General features: G+C 47.7%; 1 protein-coding gene across 2 annotated transcripts in view; it reads left to right on the forward strand.

Annotated features, from left to right (window-relative positions):
* Positions 1-18439, forward strand: part of LOC134575930 (beta-citrylglutamate synthase B-like) — a 39923-nt gene that overhangs the window by 12724 nt on the left and 8760 nt on the right. For both annotated transcript variants that reach the window (XM_063435390.1, XM_063435391.1), the window contains 5 exons: positions 3316-3491; positions 6868-7098; positions 7216-7305; positions 7677-7880; positions 8105-8238. In XM_063435390.1, the coding sequence (XP_063291460.1) occupies positions 3316-3491; positions 6868-7098; positions 7216-7305; positions 7677-7880; positions 8105-8238 (835 nt within the window). The remainder of the gene's footprint in view (positions 1-3315; positions 3492-6867; positions 7099-7215; positions 7306-7676; positions 7881-8104; positions 8239-18439) is intronic.

An 18439-nucleotide genomic window follows, 5' to 3' on the forward strand; every position in this document is an offset into this window, starting at 1 on the left:
ATGCTCCTCGGTCCTCTGTGGACGCCTGGCTTTCGCGGTCGTTTCTTTGCGGTTGTGGTCGGGGAGGCCCGCAGTCCATGTGGGTCTGAGTTAGGCTGTTCTGGGGTTTGTTGGATCATCTTGCCCAGAGGTGGCCCTCGACCTCTGCGGTTTTCGCCATTACCTGCGCTTCTCCTTTGTGGAGTCTGCTGGGTGGCCATCCGAGCTTCCAGCTTGTCCCAAAGTTTCTGGAACGCTCTGTTTAGGTGTTGGACCATGAGGTCCACCGGATTCAGTACATCCTCTTCTGATCTGTGCAGCTTGCGCCTCCGTGGCGAGCTCTCCACCTCCATCTTGGGTGAGTCGGCTGAGTGTTCTCTGTGGCCCGTATCAGTCTGCAAGTTGCTGTGCGGGTGTACGGGGCAAGCTTGGGGGGGACCGGGATAACCCCCACCGGTCCAAAGGGGGGGTGGGGAGGACAACTCAGGTCGGGTATCCCACCGCTGATTAAAGCTGTAGGAGAGCGTCCGCCTCTCCTCAGCTTGGTCGCTGGTGGGCTGCAAAGCCTCGTGTCTAGTTTCTCAGCGGCGGGTCGGCCCACGAGAGGTATCTTCAAAACCGCCAGTGAGTCAGGAACAATCAGCTTATCGTGTTGTATCTGGATTTCTTTGGTTCAATAAATTTGCCACTTTTGATATGTAAAAGGCAGGAGCTCATGTAGCATGCTTCTGTTCTGCTCAGTAGCCAGGCTCTGCCCCCTTGATCCGGTATGTTTTAATCATATGGAACTAGGGATGCACGGAAATTAAAATTCTGGGCCGAAACCAAAAATTCAGGATGCCCTTGGCCGAAAATGACTTAATTTTTTTTTCAAAATGGGTTTAAAAACATTTAATGAATCTAATAGGAAAAACTTCCCCTCTCCCTTCTTTTAGTGTCCCACTTAATGTTCCTCTCTCGTTCCCTTTTTTTTAGTGTTATTTATCTTCCCCTCCCCCCCCCCCATGTCCCATGTGCAGTATTCTTGAAGTTTCATGTTATCATTACTATCTTTCATTGTGATGTATAATAATCTGAAATGTTAATGCAAGCATGTCTGTTAAACTATGCACTACAAAAAATTATTTTTTTACATTTTTTTTATTTCGGCAAATTTGACCTATTTTCGGCAAATTTCAGCAGCAGAAATTTTTGTGCATCCCTATGTGGGACAATGCGTTGTCTCTGATGTGGTACAGGGGAGAGACTGGAGGAGAGATGTAGTTTGTCTGATATCCCACAATAGCAGCAACCCTGGCGGTCTGGAGAAGGATCTCTTCTCATATCCTGTCTTTTGTCAGGGTTGCCAAGGAAGTGTGGTAGTGTTGAGAAGCTGGCATCTATGGTGATTCAGAGCTTGTCCTCTATTCCTAGAGTCCATTCGGTGAGTCGTTTATAGGTGATAAGTGGTATTTAACCAGATCCGGGAGTCCCAGCCCACACTGTGGTTTGAGTTTTGTGGGAGTCATACTTTATCCTGCCGGTTCGGGTTTTTTTTTTTTTTTTGCCATACATGGCGTGAAAGCACTGCATGTATGGGGAATGAGGATCGGGCGTGTCCGTAGCAGTGTGGTAAGATGTTAAATTTAAGAACGTTTACTCGTCTGAGCCAGGTGATGTGCGGAACGTCCCAGTTCTTTTAGGTCTCGGAGTACACGTTCTAAGAGTGGAGGGAAGTTGTCTGAACAAGCGAGATAGATCAGCGGTGAGTCATACACCTAGATATTTGATCGCATCCTTACACCAATGTAACAGGAATTGTGCTTTCAGGGTCGTGATTGGGGGTGGTCACAGCCAAGATGCTGGAACATTGTGTTTATCTTTTATTTTTTTTAGGGGTCTGGGTGACTTAGTCTCTTGAGAATCATGTGTTTTATTTATTTTGAGTCAAAAAAGTGTTTAATTTTTTTTTAATTTGAATATCCTTTTATAGCTGAGACCTCTCTTGGGTGAAGATATTTAGTCAAAATGAGCAGTTTGAGATTTGCTTCCCTCTTCTGTTTTGTGCTTTTACAGGGGCTAAAACGCCTTCAAGGTTGCCTAAACTGCCAATTGCTAAATTTACCACAGAACTAGAAGCATTACTGAGATCAAGTATGGTTGCACTCAGACTATTTGGCGTAACTTTAAATGAATAACCTTGAATGTCCCTCTGCAGCTGGGACTCCTTGCCAATGAGTTTTCGTGCACCCACACCAAGTAAGTTCTCAAACCATTTTTAAATTGTTTGACTACTTATTCTGGCAGGGGACCTGGCACCACAAACCACTACTTCACACACTACCTGGCACTCTTAAGACCTTTTTTAACTTATAGCTTTTCACCCCAAATAAACTGTATTTTGTATCTTAAATCTGCTTACCTGTCACATTTCCAAAATGTAAAATACTTCCTTTCTGGTTATAGTAACTCCATGCATTTAGTTTATTTCTTTCTCCTAGCCTCCACAGTGCTGAATCATGCATGTAGCATAGCTGCTTGATCCAAGGAGATATCTGACTGCTATTTTGGGGTCAAGAAGGAATTTTTTTCATAGTTTTTTTTGCAAAATTGTTTTTTTTTGCCTTCTTTTGGATCAACCTCAAAAACATATGTGAGGAAGGCTGAACTTGATGGACGCAAGTCTTTTTTTTTTTTTTTTTTCTTTTTTTCAGCTATGTAATGTAGTCTGGAAGTAAAGCAAATCTTTCTGGGTGCTGTAGAGAAGTTAAAAGGTTACTGAAACCCTTTGAAGGGGGGAAATGTTACTGTTCAATATGCCCTATAGGGCACTATGGATAAGCCTGCCAAACCGTTTTCCATAAAGAAAACAAACTGCTCACCTTAAATCCAGCACTAGGCTGAGCTCCCAGTGCACACTTCAACACCACTGTGACTTCTGATGTTACTTGGCCTCGTACATATCTATTTTTTTTAATTTTTTTTTTTTGCGCCAGCTCAAAACGCATGGGCGTGCTCTGAGCAGGGAAAGGGAGGGAGTGGAGAGTAAGGGATAAAAAGGTGGATTGAGGCAAATACAAACTTGGTGGAAGAGAATAAGGGGAAGCAATTTTTACCTCGCAGGCGCTGTGCCTGCAATAGTCCTGGGCTTCCAATCTCATGGATGCTGGGGGGGTACAACTAGCCCTTAACACACAATCCCTGTTACCTACAACACACATGCAGGTGGACTATTTTTGTATCTATTGATAAAATGTTGGACTCTGATGCTAATGCAAAATAGTGTATTCTCCTGTCTGAGACATTGTACATTAATCTTCTCATTTCTCTTCCACCCCCCCCCCCCCCCCCCCACAGTGTTTTTCAGACTGTGGGACGGCAAGTTTGGCTTCTCTCGGACTCTGCGGAAACTCAGAAGGAGACATACAAGGCTCTGGATTCAGCACTGAGAGAGCAATGTGCGGAACAGTCTGTAAATTATCAAGTTGTCATGTTGCAAGATCTCATCATGTCTGTGGAACGGGGGCACCTGAGTAAGTTATTTTTGTGAAGGGGGTTTCTATGAATCATGAGGGCAGCTAATGCCACAGCTGGGTTTAATCACTTGTTATGGATGTTCAGACCAATATGGACAAACTAGAAAATACATTTTTTTATTTTTTTTTTTGAATTTTTTATTTTTGCAGTGCATATAGTGATTACAACTGGCTCTAGGTACCCCAACGGCATTCCTTGAGCTTCTTGGCATAGATAACAAGTAGGGTAATAGCTAGACAGTGCACATTTTTTAGTATAATAGGAACAGGATAAGGTTACTTGCAAATAATACACTCTTTTTAAGTGTGTAAGCTTTGAATAGGATAAAGAAGCAGGTTAAATAATTCCCTGACACATAAGTTTAGGTCAAACAGTAGGAGCACGCTAACACACACAAAAAAAAAAAAATATAATAACCATCTACGCTTGTCGTTGCTAGACTAGTTATAAGAAGTAATTACATCTAAATATGTAGGTACATTCCAGCTTAACAATGTTGTCGGCTGCATATTTAAAGTAATAGGATCGATATTTCGACAGCTTATGTTCTCGTTTGGTTTAGATGAGTTAACAGGACGTACAGATCAGATAAGAGTATGCAGAAGAGTGACAAAGAAGGACACCCTGAGATGTGCATTTCAAATATAAACAAGGCTATGCAGTGCATGGTATACTACATGTGTGTCCAGATTGTGACAGGAGATCAGTGCACGTGTTATATTGTAAAATAATGCATAATACGGCAGATTTTAAAACCCCTGGCAACGGTTATAAACAAAAAGGTAAACGTTACTTAAAGCGTAAGTGTGTTTAGGAGAGTCCAGGTATGGTTTGAGCATTTCAGCCCCACTGTGTGTAAGGCCAATTCAGCTGCATCTCTCCTGCAGGTCGATCACCCGACCCCTATACGCAGCTGGGTGTAGGAGCAGTTGAAGAGGCTCAGCTGGTCAGCCTTGCAGCCCTTCGTAGGCATGGCGCCTCCTCGGCGCTGGATCAGTGTGAAGGCTGGTACCTTCAGGCACCTTTGGGTCCAGGGTCTTTCCCGACGAGCGGGTGCGGCGGGCCTTGCGTGTATCTGGCACGGGCAGTCGTGTGGGTTCTGTAGCCCTCCGTTTGTGTGGCCGGTACCTGCGGGTTGGTCCCCCCGTTGCCCTCTGTCCAGGCAGGCGCTTCATTTTGGTTACTGTGGATTGGCGTTTTTTTGCGCCCATCAGAGGTTTCCCGGTCCTCCCAGGGCTGCTGGTTTGCTTTTTAGGTGGGTCAGGGAGTGGTATGACCGTAGCTGGTCGTATATGGGGCATTAGCTGGGCCCAAAACTTATCAAAAATGATGTCCAGAGAGTCTCTCGCTTTAGGGGTGGGGTAATGAGATACATGCTGCTGCTGCATGTCACAAGTGCAGTCGTCGCTTTTGGCCGCCATTTTCAAGGCCTTCCCCTCTGGTCCGTCTGCTTGAACCGTCATTTGCAATAGCAGGTCAGTGACCGGGTTGGGTCTGTGTGGCGGGGACCGGGATGTCCCCCACCGGTCCAAAGGGGGGGGGAAGTTCCGTGCGTGCTTGTGGCTCGGAGTGTTGAGCGGGAAGCGGCCGCCTTCCCAACTCCCCTTCTCTCACTTGCCTCGTTCTGCCGTTTCGGGTCCCGGGCACTCCGGGAGATGAGACCGGTATCTGCGGGCGCCTACTGGGTTCCTCCATCTGTTGAGCCCCCGTTTGTGGATTTTCCCGGTATGTGCGCCCTTATTTTCAGCGTTAAATTTCCCGTTCAGCGGGAGCTCGAGCTGAGCACGTCTTGCTCGCTAGCCAGGCTCCGCCCCCTAGAAAATACATTTTAATTCACTTTTAGATTTACCAGAAATCTTGGTTTAAAGGGATACTTCAATGCCAAAATACAAAAAATAAACTTTTTTTTTTTTTTTTTAATAGGTACTCCAATGAAAATATAAATGCATTCAATTGTGTGTGTTTTTTTTAATTTTTTTTTTTATTATTCAACCATTTGGGTCATGTCTAATAACAGCTGTCAGAAGCTGCCATTCTCTTGTCTGCAGCCATTGCAAGCCCTCCCCTTCTAATCCCACCCAAAACTTCTGTGGCAATCCAATCAGACTTCATTGTGAACATTGTGTTCAAGTTGAGTCTTGTTATAGTCCTAAAATAAAGTACCATCTATCGTGCCCCCGATCACAAAATCTAGGTCTCTGGACTTGTGTACACAGCAATGACAGCTGTTGGGCGTATGGCAGTTACCAACAGAAGTGCTAAAATGCTCTTCTATTCCACTTGTGTAGCGCCAAGGTATGACAGTGCAGTGATTTCTGGGCTGCCTAAAACAACAATAAATTTCCTGTTTAGTAAATCTAACTCTCTTCTTGTTTCATGAAGTCTTAAGCTAACCCCCCACATTTCAACGTTGTTTGGGGGACAAACTTCACTTGCTCTCTAAATTAAACAGAATATGCAATAAGGGTAGTTTAAGCAATAGATCGCTTACAGGAAGTCTGTGCATTACATGCAGGGAAGTAGGAGTACCGCTGTATAAACAAAGGTATTAAACTCTTTAGTGACAAAACTGAGCAGGGAGACTGCTCAGGCTGAAGTTGTTTTGGTGCCTACACTGTCACTTTTTTTTTTTTTTTTTTTTAATGACACACCTCACATTAAAGGGGTCTGGAGTGTCCCTTTAATTGGTATCCAGCATATATTTTTCATTATCTGTCTGGGCATTGCAAGCATTGTGCATCTTTGTTTTGACTAGTTTGCACAATTCAGATATATAATCCCCAATTAGAAAAAACAAAATGGCACTATCTCTCATGAGAGGTCAGACTAAAGAATAAGTCTTACTGGGAGAAAAGTAATGTGCTGAGAAACGTGGAGTTTTAAGCTGGAATGTGTTTCTTGAACTATGGCCACAGATTTGCACTTTCTTCGTAACAAAACAAGGGCTCAAGGGCATTTTTGATTCTTTAAATTCTTATTGTGATTTAAGCGGACATGTGTCTGACAGATTTAAACATGTTCAATTGGAAGGTCTCTTCACATTGAACATCCTGACTGGGGAGGGGGTGGGGGGGGTGGGTGGGGAGTTGTGAAGAAGAGTAGCTTAATTCATGCGGGTCAGGCTCCAGTTTTTCTCCCACCGCTGCACTATAATGCTATGTTTCTGTCATTAATGGACTGGTCTGAAACAAAGGTGGGTAAGGAAGAGTGGAGGAGAGCTGAACTCCCCTAACTTAGAAGTGTGCCAACAATGCAATCTGACTAAACTTTTAAACACTTCAACACATACCTTCAAAGTTTTAATTTTACATATAGATTTATCTTGCTTTATATTTGGTTTTTATAGTAAAAATGAAATTGTTTTCCACTCAGGGCTTTATGTGAAGGGCTGGCCAATAAATATATACCCGCAAGTTGTGTACTTCCGTGGACACACTCCTGATTTCAAAATGGATGGAGAAGTGACTATCCTTCGGCACTTGGAGAAGATTGGCTGTCGTGTGGTGAATCGCCTGCAGCCCATGCTGCGGTGTATTAACAAATTCTGGACACTACAGGAGCTGGCTGGACATGGTATCCCAGTGCCAGACAGCCTGTCGTATGGTGAGAACCTTTTCTATTCGGACTCCCTCTGGAGTGGAGAGTAATCTCATACAGCTGTCGAGACATAGCAAAGTTTAATTGCAACACTTCATATTTTGCTTTCTCCCTCTTGATTAGGAGGTTACTTGGGTATGCAGCAGTTAATCGAATTAGGGGAGTCCCAGCTTTCCTATCCTCTAGTAGTAAAGAACACTCGGGGATGTCGTGGTAAGCAAGCTATAGAATGAATGATTAAAAGTATTGTAGGTTATTCTCTTCATTTCCTCTTGGCTGTCCCCTTACATTGTCTTTCTTCTAACTTTCTTGTCCTTTCCATCATTCATTCTTCTGTCCCTCTATTGGCTCCTTGGTTCAATTAATGTAGCCTTCCTCCCAAATCTGCTCTGGAACTTATTCCTCAGACTTCCATAATTCCTGTCTGCTTTGTCCTCTTGTAGTTGTCTCTAATCTCTTTTAAACATTTAGTTTCTGTGTTAATACTATTCTATACAGCCTTTTCTATATCGTTCTCTAGAATCCCTCCATTCTTTCCCTTGTACTTATACTATCATCCATACCTCTACTTTATTCATTATTAGGGAATGCTGTGTTCCTTGCTGGAAACAAAGGTCAAATGTTGGAGATCCAGCATGTGTTAAAAATGGATACGCCGTACCTCTTCCAGCAGTACATCAAGGAATCTCATGGTCGTGATGTTCGGGTCATGGTTATTGGAGGCCAAGTTGTGGCTTCTGCAAAACGCATTTCTCAGGGTGGACGGCTGCAGAGTAACTTTTCCCAAGGTATGTCTGGTGCAATATACTTGCTGTTTTTTTGTTTTTGTTTTTTTGGCAATGGTTTCAACCCCCGAAGTTCTTCCACAGTACATTACTGGCTACCCACTGAGAGAAATATTGCATATCTTCGTGTACAAAAAGATTTATGGTCTTGCTGGGGTTTTAATGTTTTTTCGTTTCTCCTTATTGTGCTCAGTACTACACTTAATTTCCTTATCCTCATTCCACAGGTTCTCTCCCAGAACTTTACACTTTGGATGAGAGTGGCAGGAATCTGGCTTCACGAGTTTCAGAAATTCTAGGGATGGATATCTGTGCAATTGACCTGCTGATACGAGATGATGGCTCATTCTGTGTCTGTGAGGTATGTATCCAGTGGTGTGGAGAAAGGATGTAATGTAGAAATCTTTATTCTCCCTTACCCCAACTTTGAGATGAGACGGGTGGAGGAAATATTGATCGCTTTTCTTCTGCACATCAAGGCGTATTGCTATTTTTTGAAGGATACTGAAAATACTGTCCACATGCAAATAGGTCTGTATAGGCAACCTTTTACTAGTACTTTGCCAAAACTAGATCATGAAGTCCCTTGGTGTGATGGATAAATGTGTGTAGTAGTTCATGTGAGAGGCTGCTTGTGATTGTGGGGACTATGTGTGGGTGGTATGTATTTGTATGAAGGGGAGGCTTCTTCAGCAGCTGTGTATGTAATATATATTATATGTGCCTTTCCACAACAAAAGTGATCCAAGTGCAATTAATATAGTGGTTTACAGAGTGAATAAACTTCCCTTCAAGGATGAACAACCCGGAAGATTTCCTCTGCATAATCTTCCAACAAATAGGGGATATCCGGTCAGGGAAGAAATGTCGCAAATAGTGCAAAACTGAACAATGAAGAGATTGAAGCAAATCAATAATACTCTGGACAGTAACAATAGGGGATAACCCTTAGGAATATGTGAAACAAAGAGACCGAACTGTCCAGTGACATCTATGATAGTTTAAAAATTAACTTTTTTTTTTTTTTTTATATTTCCAAAAATAAAAAAAGGGGCTAGAGAAATATCTAGCTCTTTATGGATAACACTACATCAACCAAAAAGGGAATGAGGGAGAGAGATATGGGTTACAGAGAAGAAAATATATACAAAAGGAATAGTAAGACTGGTATTTTCTCCGCTTAAATAATTAGTGTGGGCAGAAATGCTTTGCTATTTATCCTGCTGGAATACGTGCTCTGACTGCTAGGAACGGTAACGAAATACTGTAGCTGTTTCACTAAAACACTGATCGTGGGGGCGTGGCCTGGACGAGCATGGTGCAGGACACAGACTAAACTCGCTCCGCACCCCAGGCCGACAAATTAGCGATCACCAGCGGCATACAGGTGGAACATGTTCCGGACCAAGAGGCCCAACACCCCTGGACCGGCGGGGACTGTCTCCCCGAAACGCAATACCGGACCGATGGACGAGTTTATCTCGCCACGCCGTCGGATCAGAGAGGGCCGCGACCGGCTGACAAAATGGCGCCCGCGTCTCCGGGCTCGGAGAGTGCAGGAGAAACCTCTGTAACAGGTACCCAATCTAGTGAACTGGCCCAGATACGAGCCGAGCTTACCCGGATCTCGGCGAATATGCTTACAAAGGCGGACACAGGCACAATAGCTCAGGAGCTGCGTGCAGCACTGAGAGAGGAGCTGGTGGGCCTGAGGACAGACCTCACTGCATTAGAGCTGAGAGTGGATGAGGTGGAAACAGCAGCTCAAGGCTGCGAGGACCAACATAGGGCTACAGAGGTTGCAGTAACTAGACAAGGTAACCTCTTGATCACCCTCCGCAGGCAGGTAGAGGATTTGGAAAACAGGAGCAGACGTAAGAATCTCAGAATACGTGGCCTGCCAGAAACCGAGACGGAAGATGAACCCCTCCACGCCTGCCTGCGCGCCCTATTCACACAGGTACTGGGGGACGCCGCTCCTGAGGAAATCCGCATGGAACGTGCTCACAGAGCTCTGGGACCGGCGAGAAGAGACGGCAGCCCCAGAGATGTCATCTGCTGTATGGCCCTGCAAGAACAAAGACAGGATCATGGCGGCGGCTAGGGATAAGCCCTCCATATCGTTCCGCGGAGGGGAAATATCCCTATACCAAGACTTATCAAGTTTAACACTGGATGCCAGGCGAGCGCTGCGCCCAGTAACGGGTATGTTAAGAGACAAAAGGATCCCGTACCGCTGGGGCTTCCCCTTCAGCCTCCAGGTGAAATATGGCAACACATGGCTCACAGCCCGCTGGCCAGAAGAGGTCCCACGTCTTATGAGGACCCTTAACCTGCCACAGGTGAGAGTGCGTAATTGGATCCTGGACGAAGCAATAGCAGCACGGAGAGACCCGCTGAACGTCTACAGCCCAGCGGTCCCACCTACAGAACTGGCCGCCCGGCCACACCGAAGGGGGGGTCCAAACGGCGCAGAAGAATGACATTCTAGCAGATAGCCCAGGCCGCCAAGTGACGGGTAAGGCGGGGAAGAGAATATTTAGGGACGGGGCTGATAGCGCACATGCAGGGACAGACGGCTGCGGGGGGGAGATTTCGGGACTTTGTTGGGAGGGGGGGGCATGGGCGAGGAAAGCAAGGGTTATGGAGCTGATGAAGGGCTCAAGCCAGACTGGGAACACGGGACCAATACCCCTACTAAGAGCAACAACCCCCAGGGGATGACCTGTGGACCATGGCTATGGGTACACGGTGGCTAGTCCAGTATTTGAAAGATCTTTACCAGAGGCACGGGTGGGATAGTGGAAAGCCCTGACTGGGACACCACAGCGAAGGCTTATTTGGGGGGGTTGAGGGAGGGCGCATCCTGAGTTCCCACGCAGTGCCCCAGACCCTAGCCTGCAAACAAAGGAGGTGCAGACGGGGTTCAACTCCAAAAGGACATCCAGGACATAATCTGAGGCCACCCACCAACCTAGTGACTGTAAGCATAATAATCATTGCAGTGCCGAGTTTTTGGGAGCGGGCCGGGGAGGTGGGGGCGGAAGTCTTGAATATTGCATTAACGTTTTGTAAACTGTGTATGATTGTATGTACTTGCCTAACTAACTTTCTGTCCCTCTGCAGTGCACCCAGGACCGCTGGGGGGGAGGGGTGGGGGGGCGGAGACCCAGGAATCACCGGGACAAACTCTGTACAGGGAGGGAGGGGAACCGCTACAGGGAGGGGGATGGGGGAACACAACGCGCATGCGGCTGACGCTCTGCCCCCCCCCCCCCCGGGGTCTGAGCGTATCCATCTGACAGCATGGCGGGCGATAGCAATTGCCCCCGCACGGCTCTTCCACACTAAACGCACTAGACCGCACCCACAATGCTCTTAGAGATGCAGATGACACCATGATGGAGGTGGCCCACCCCCCGGCGCCCTAGCGCCAGTGTGTAGAACGGACAAAGAGGCCTGGCGCCAGGCCCCTCCCCACCCTCCCCCGGACTTACGGAACTGACCCGTCCCGACTACCGGCCTACGCCCTGTGGAAACCTTGCCCCTGGGGACTCCTCCCCCCCCCCTCCCCCTTCCCCTTCCCCTGACCCCGACCGACACCCGGATCAGAGAGCGATACCCACTGCCAGGGGCCCCATGAGGCCGCAAATCCTGAGGAGACAGCCCAGACCCCCAGCACAAATGAGCCTAGTTTCCCTTGTGCCTCCCAATGCACTCTGTATGCCTCGGCCTGGAGTGGGCGAGGTGGACGGTTCACCCACTGTAGTTCCTTGGGTACACACAACAACAAGGGATACGGACACAACTGGCACCTTGCTAGTGCTCCACGGGTCTCGACTCCAGTGACACACACCACTGTGGATTTGGTACGGAGGGTGTGGGCCGCCTTATTGTGGTGCCCCACACGCCACCCTTACCTTAGGTGTTCAGTCACCTCAGTTACCTTACAACACACACATTCACATACACACAGACCTCACACGCTTTCTATCCCCTCCCCCCTCCCCGCCCCTATCACATTCCTGCACCCACCCTATCTACCTTCATCCCTAGAGACCATGGGCTCGAGGTTCGATCCCGCCCCTCTCCGTCTCTGGTCAAATAACGTCCGGGGGTTGAACGTGCCAGAGCGTAGGTCGCATCTCTTGCGTTCCCTGGGGGCCGCAAGAACATCCATCGCATTTTTGCAAGAAACTCACTTCCGCGGAGACCCAGCCCCGGCCCTCAGGGACGCAGGTTTCCCCTTAGGATACTTCGCCAATCACCCGACAGCCAAGAAAGCGGGGGTAGCAATATTATTTGCCCGTACGGTTCCGTTCGAATGTAAGGATACACTGGCCGATGACTCGGGTCGCTTCCTTTTCCTCAAGGGCTCTATAGCTGGTACCACCTACACGCTAGCCACCATCTATGCTCCGAACACCCGACAGCATAAGTTCCTGAGGGGGACCCTCCGTAAGCTGGAAGGATTCCGGGAGGGATTGCTAATCGTGGCGGGTGACCTGAGCTTGGCCCTTGATCCACGAGTGGACACATCCCGGGGGACAAGTTCTGTTTCGGCTCACTGTCTGCAGTCTGTCCGGATAGACCTACGCGGCGCCGGACTGGCAGACTGCTGGAGGGTCCTTCATCCCACAGATAGGGACTACTCTTATTTCTCTGCGGTGCACAGGCACTATAGCAGGCTGGACTATATCTTCATGGCCCAGGAGTTCCTACCTTTGCTTCTCAGTACGGAGATTGGACTGCAGGGCTGGTCGGACCACTCCCCCGTCGTGGCAAGCATCAAGTCCCCACTATTCCGACCCAGAGACCGACAATGGAGGATGAACGAGTCCATTCTTAACGACGGGCCCACGGCGGCGGACATCCGGGCGACGCTAGTCACATATTTTGAAGAGAACGACACCCCTGAAGTGCCGGCTCTGATGATCTGGGAGGCACATAAATGCGCCATTCGGGGACACCTAATCAAAGTATGGACGAGAAGAAAGAAGGAGCAGCAACGACGCACGGACGAACTGCTGAAACGGATAGCGGACCTTGAGGGTCTTCATAAAGCCACACAATCGGATGATAGCTTCAAAGAACTGTTGGAGAACAGGAAACAGCTGCGTGATATCCTAAACCAAAAGCTGCAGTACACGATCCGAAAATCCCAACGCTTCTTCTATGAATACTCGGGTAAGTGCGGGCGGCTGCTGGCGAGGACTTTACAAAAACAACGGAGAATGTGCTAAATCACTAAAATCAAGACCAAAGAACAGCAGGTGACGCAACTGCCGGAGAAAATCACAGAAGCATTCCGAGGGTTCTATGAAGACCTCTACAACCTACCCACGGAACAGTCGGAAGAGGCAGGGCCTCGTAAGGACAGACGGATCGCAGACTACTTACAACAACATATCACTAGCTCACTAAGCCGGGAGGCGGCGGAGGAGCTGGAGGTCGCTATAACACTGGAAGAATTACAACTAACACTAAAAGGCTCAAAGCTGAACAAAGCGCCTGGTCCGGACGGTTTGCTGGTACGATACTTGAAGGAGTTTAGCGATGTGCTCCTACCACGGCTTCTACTAGGCCTCAACTCGATACTGGACGGAGGAACGTTTCCGAGAGACTCCCTGACGGCAACGATAAGTTATCCCTAAAGAGGGCAAGGACCCGGCCATCTGCGCAAGCTATAGGCCGATCTCGCTACTGAATGCAGATCTAAAGCTGTTCACGAAGATAATAGCAACACGCATAGGTAGTGTACTGCCGGAGTTGGTGCACCCTGACCAAGTGGGATTTGTCCCGGGACGGGAGGCGAGGGATAACACCACTCGCGCACTGAACGTCATCCACGCGGCGAAACAAGCCACACAAAAAAGCCTTCTGTCCACGGACGCGGAGAAAGCTTTTGACCGTGTGGATTGGCGATTCATGACGGCAACACTACAAGCCATGGGATTTGGCCCCCGACTGATGACCTGGATCACATCCCTGTACACCACGCCTACGGCCAGAGTCCGAATTAATCGGGCTCTCTCCGCACCGGTACGCATTCGCAATGGTACATGACAGGGGTGCCCTCTCTCGCCCCTCCTGTTTGCCCTCTCCCTGGAACCTTTCCTCGGGGCGGTCAGGCGGGACGGGGGAATAGAGGGCATCACCCTACGGGGAGAGGTACATAAGGTGGCCGCATACGCGGACGATATGCTATTTTTTATTCGCAATCCGTTGGTCTCCCTCCCTAATCTCCTGAAGGCCTTCAAGGAATATGGTCAGTTATCGAACCTAAAGCTGAACACGGACAAATCTGAAGCGCTTCCCATAACCTTGAGCTCGGACTCCGTCGCTCACCTGAGAGCACAGTTCGCTTTCACATGGTGCCAAGCCAGGCTTAAATACTTGGGAATCTGGCTCCCCACGGACCTCTCCCAGCTTTATGTCCACAACTTCGCCCCAATGGCACAAACCCTGAAAAGCGACCTGGCTCGATGGGCGGGTCTGTGTATTACATGGTTTGGGAGGCTAAACGCAATTAAAATGAACCTCCTTCCCCGCTTACTATATCTGTTTCAAACCATCCCGATCAACCTCCCGGTGTCCTTTTTCCACGAAATTGACAAGGCGATCTCTAGGTTCGTTTGGCAGGCCAAAGCACCGAGGCTGAGCAACTACATCTTCGCAGACCAAAGGCGAAGGGTGGAGTGGGTCTCCCATCCATACGGGACTACCATAGAGCCACCCACCTACACCGTATTGTCGACTGGCATATCCCTAGAGCTGGGAAGTCATGGATAACCATGGAGACTACACAAATGGAGGGTTCGATCCCGGCAGTAGTATGGCTAGACAACCACCACGGAGGACAACTTGCCAGGAACCATCCGCTCATCGGAGCAACGCTGAAGGTTTGGTACTCCGTACGGACTAAGCTCTCTAACCACCACACCAGGTCCAATGACGCCAATAACACACAACCCCGATGTGGCCGGGGGCCTCAAACCCCAAGACATCAGTGCATTCACAGACGAAAAATGGTCATATATACAACGATGGTGCTCAGCGAATTCGCTGAAACCACTACCGGAACTCATAAGGGAAGGAGCCCCACGAGGCATAGACAGATTCAGATACTTCCAGATTAAGTCTTATTACCAATCGCACACTGGACGCCACCTGTTCCACAGGTCTGACTGAATTTGAGAAAATATGCACAGCCCGGAGACCACTACACCGAGGAGTATCTACCATGTACGCTCTGTTACAAACTTCTGCCCAACATACTCCCCTGAAACACCTGGCGAGATGGGAGGAAGCTACGGGAACAGTGCTCACCGACCCACAATGGGACAAGATCCATATACTGACACATCAGGGCACGTTGAGTTCTAAACACCAAGAACTAAACTGCTAACGGGGTGGTATAGAACACCGGAGCGCCTACATCGCATGCTACCAGACATCCCGGACTTATGCTGGAGATGTGGGTCAGAGGTGGGCACGGACCTCCATATTTGGTGGTCCTGTAGACACATCGCCCCATACTGGAAACAAATCCACACACAGATAAAAAATATTGTGGACTCGGACCTCCCTCTCCAACCATTGCATATGCTCCTCCATCACACTGACATGCCCCTCTCGAGGTATAAAAAATCTCTCACAAAACAACTCCTCAATGCGGCTAAATTGCTTATCCCATTGCTTATCCCGGTCCGCTGGCGGACCCTGCAAATCCCCACGCTGCAACATTGGATGGAAAAAGTGGAGGAGATCCATGGCATGGAACAGCTCACTGCCTCATTAAGGGGAACAACGGAACGCTATCTTCAGACCTGGACGCCCTGGCTCGAATTCATCTCGGGTAGAACAGCGTAGTCACCAGGCAAATGGAGCCTCTGCATGACTACCACAGGACTCACAAGCGACTAAATGCAGTGACGTGGCAGCGACTCCCAGAGGATCCGCGGACACACGTGTGGCCGGGGAGACTCCGAGAGGGACGGGATGGGCCGCTACAGGGAGAACGAAGACGAGGAGGTCTCTTTCTACCCCTCCCCCTCACCCTACTACCCTTACCTCTCTCCCTGCCCCCGCTACTTTTCACATCCAGACCACTCAACGCATGGATACAAGCACACGCTCGCTCCACTTCACCCTTTCCCTGCCCACCACACACACAAATACACACTAGACACAGACCACTCGGGAAGTAAATCCCGACAGATCATAGGACGACAACACGAGGATTGAGCGAGACAGAGATTAACACCTAGCCAGACAGGCAGAGGCAGCAGAGCTGCGATAAAGAGGCATAATGGATCACGGGACACTGTGACCCAGCTAACCAAACTTCGACGCACCAGACCTGGATAGGGCGATCACCGAACGCGCCATAAAGACTCAGACTTTGTGGAGATAGACTCTGCCGCACCGGATCCCCATAACACAAGACGTAGACCGCACACAAACAAAGACAGCGGACACCTCACGAGGACCCCAACCGTAGAGTAACCACTGGCAGTCACCCTAATAAAACCAAGCATACATGTAGGGACCCACCGACCTTAACCCGCTTCCTGACGCATAGTTAGGCAAGACTTAAGGATAAGCAGTAACGAGCTAAAGAATATGAAGGATGGGTGGGAAGGGATGGATGACTGAAGAGAAAGGGGAGGTTAGTCCACACTAGTCTTCAGCACGAAGGTGCACCCGTAGCACGACAAATGAAGGTGGCCGCGGAGGCGACCCAGGTTCATCTGTACTCCTAAGACATAGTTATTTATACACGAATGCATAATAGGATTTGTTCACATGTTTTACTGTTAAATCGCAATACTGATTTCGCAAAGAATGTTATGCCTACCGAGACAACCTCGAATACTCTAACTACCTGTTGAATCTGTTAACACTACTGATGTCATTGTTACGTTTCAAACTTGAAATAAAAACTAAGATTGTCAAAAAAACACTGATCGTGGAAACAAAGTATCTGAGTCCGTATTACTAAGAGTTGAATAGCAATGTTACGTGAATAGCAGTAGCTGGATCGAAAGATGGCAAAGTGAGTCAGATTTCACTAGTATAGAGTGATAGACTGTAAGCTCGTTTGAGCAGGGTCCTCTTCAACCTATTGTTCCTGTAAGTTTTTCTTGTAATTGTCCTATTTAGAGTTGCATCCCCCTCTCATAATATTGTAAAGCGCTACGGAATCTGTTGGCGCTATATAAATGGCAATAATAATATATAGCTAGTGCTAGCGAGTCCTAGAGGTTAACAGAGTCAAAACACAATTGCCCAGACCTAGTGATGATAGAACTGAGAAAATCGTCAATGCATGGCTAGTACAGAGCCTGACATAATCTAATGCCTAACCGGCAGAACTGAATATATAGCCAAGAGAAATGATAAAATAAAATAACTAGCCCAGGGTGGTCAGGATAATAGTATCGATGTATCAAGACGGAATAACCCTGTTAAATGTCAGGTCTTAAATAAGCAGTAGTGGAAAGTGGCTGATACAGGATTGAGCCCATGCAGTATCCCATTAAGAGTGGTGATACAGATCGGGGTGTGGGAGACTTCTATAAAGCAAATAACTTGGTGTATATGAATAATACACTTCTCAAGGCTAAGCCAGCAAAAGCTAAGACAAGTTGCTGGATTAATCCCTGAAGTGAGAACACCATATCCAAAATAACCAAAAAGTGACAATGGGTGAATGGATATTGGAGTGATACTGAATAAGTTGTAGTGAAGCCGGATCTAGAGGCAAAAATGTAAAGCGATAATAAAATAGTGCCTAGAGGAAACAGAATGACATTTATGAATGAAGGGAGTATAGTTGTATTCTTCATTCAGACCAGAAGGTGTCAGTGTCTTAAATGTAAAAATCCACTGTGACGTTTTGTAGGAGAAGTCTATTTAGATTTCCTTGGGTTTGGAAGAAGCTTTTCTATTGCTTGGAATTTCAGACATTCCACTTGCCCATTGTGGAAATTCTGAACATGTCTAGCAATAGGAGTAGGAGTAATCGTGTTTTTGATGGAACCAATATGTTGTAATATCCGACATCTGAATTGTTGAAAGGTCTTGCCAATATATTGCATACCACAGTCACATGTTATAAAGTAAATGACGTGAGAGGTACTGCAATTGATAAGGGCATTAGTATGAGCATATATTTTAGAGCGGTTTGATTGAGCTATTTTGGATGGAAGAATGTACTTGCAGGCTTTGCCGTGTCCACACCTAAAGGTCCCTTTGGTCTGTGTAAGCCAATTGGGAATAGCCGGTGGAGATACCAAATGGCTGTGGACAAGCATGTCCTGCAAGTTACTTGCTCGCCGAGCTGTTGGTTCTGGATGGTCAGGTAGCGCGTTTTGTAATATTGGGTTGTGGCATAGTATGGGCCAGTTTCTAGATAGTATGTTGGATATAGCCCAACCACTATCGAAGGTGGCAATGCATCTAGGAGTGGAATTAGTGGTCTTAGTGCGTGTGGATCTCAGACTTGTAAGTCTGTCTGTTTGGCTTGCACACTGAAACGCCTTTTTGAGGACCATGTT

This window comes from Pelobates fuscus, chromosome 10, assembly GCF_036172605.1.
Source record: "Pelobates fuscus isolate aPelFus1 chromosome 10, aPelFus1.pri, whole genome shotgun sequence".
Classification (NCBI taxonomy): Eukaryota; Metazoa; Chordata; class Amphibia; order Anura; family Pelobatidae; genus Pelobates; species Pelobates fuscus.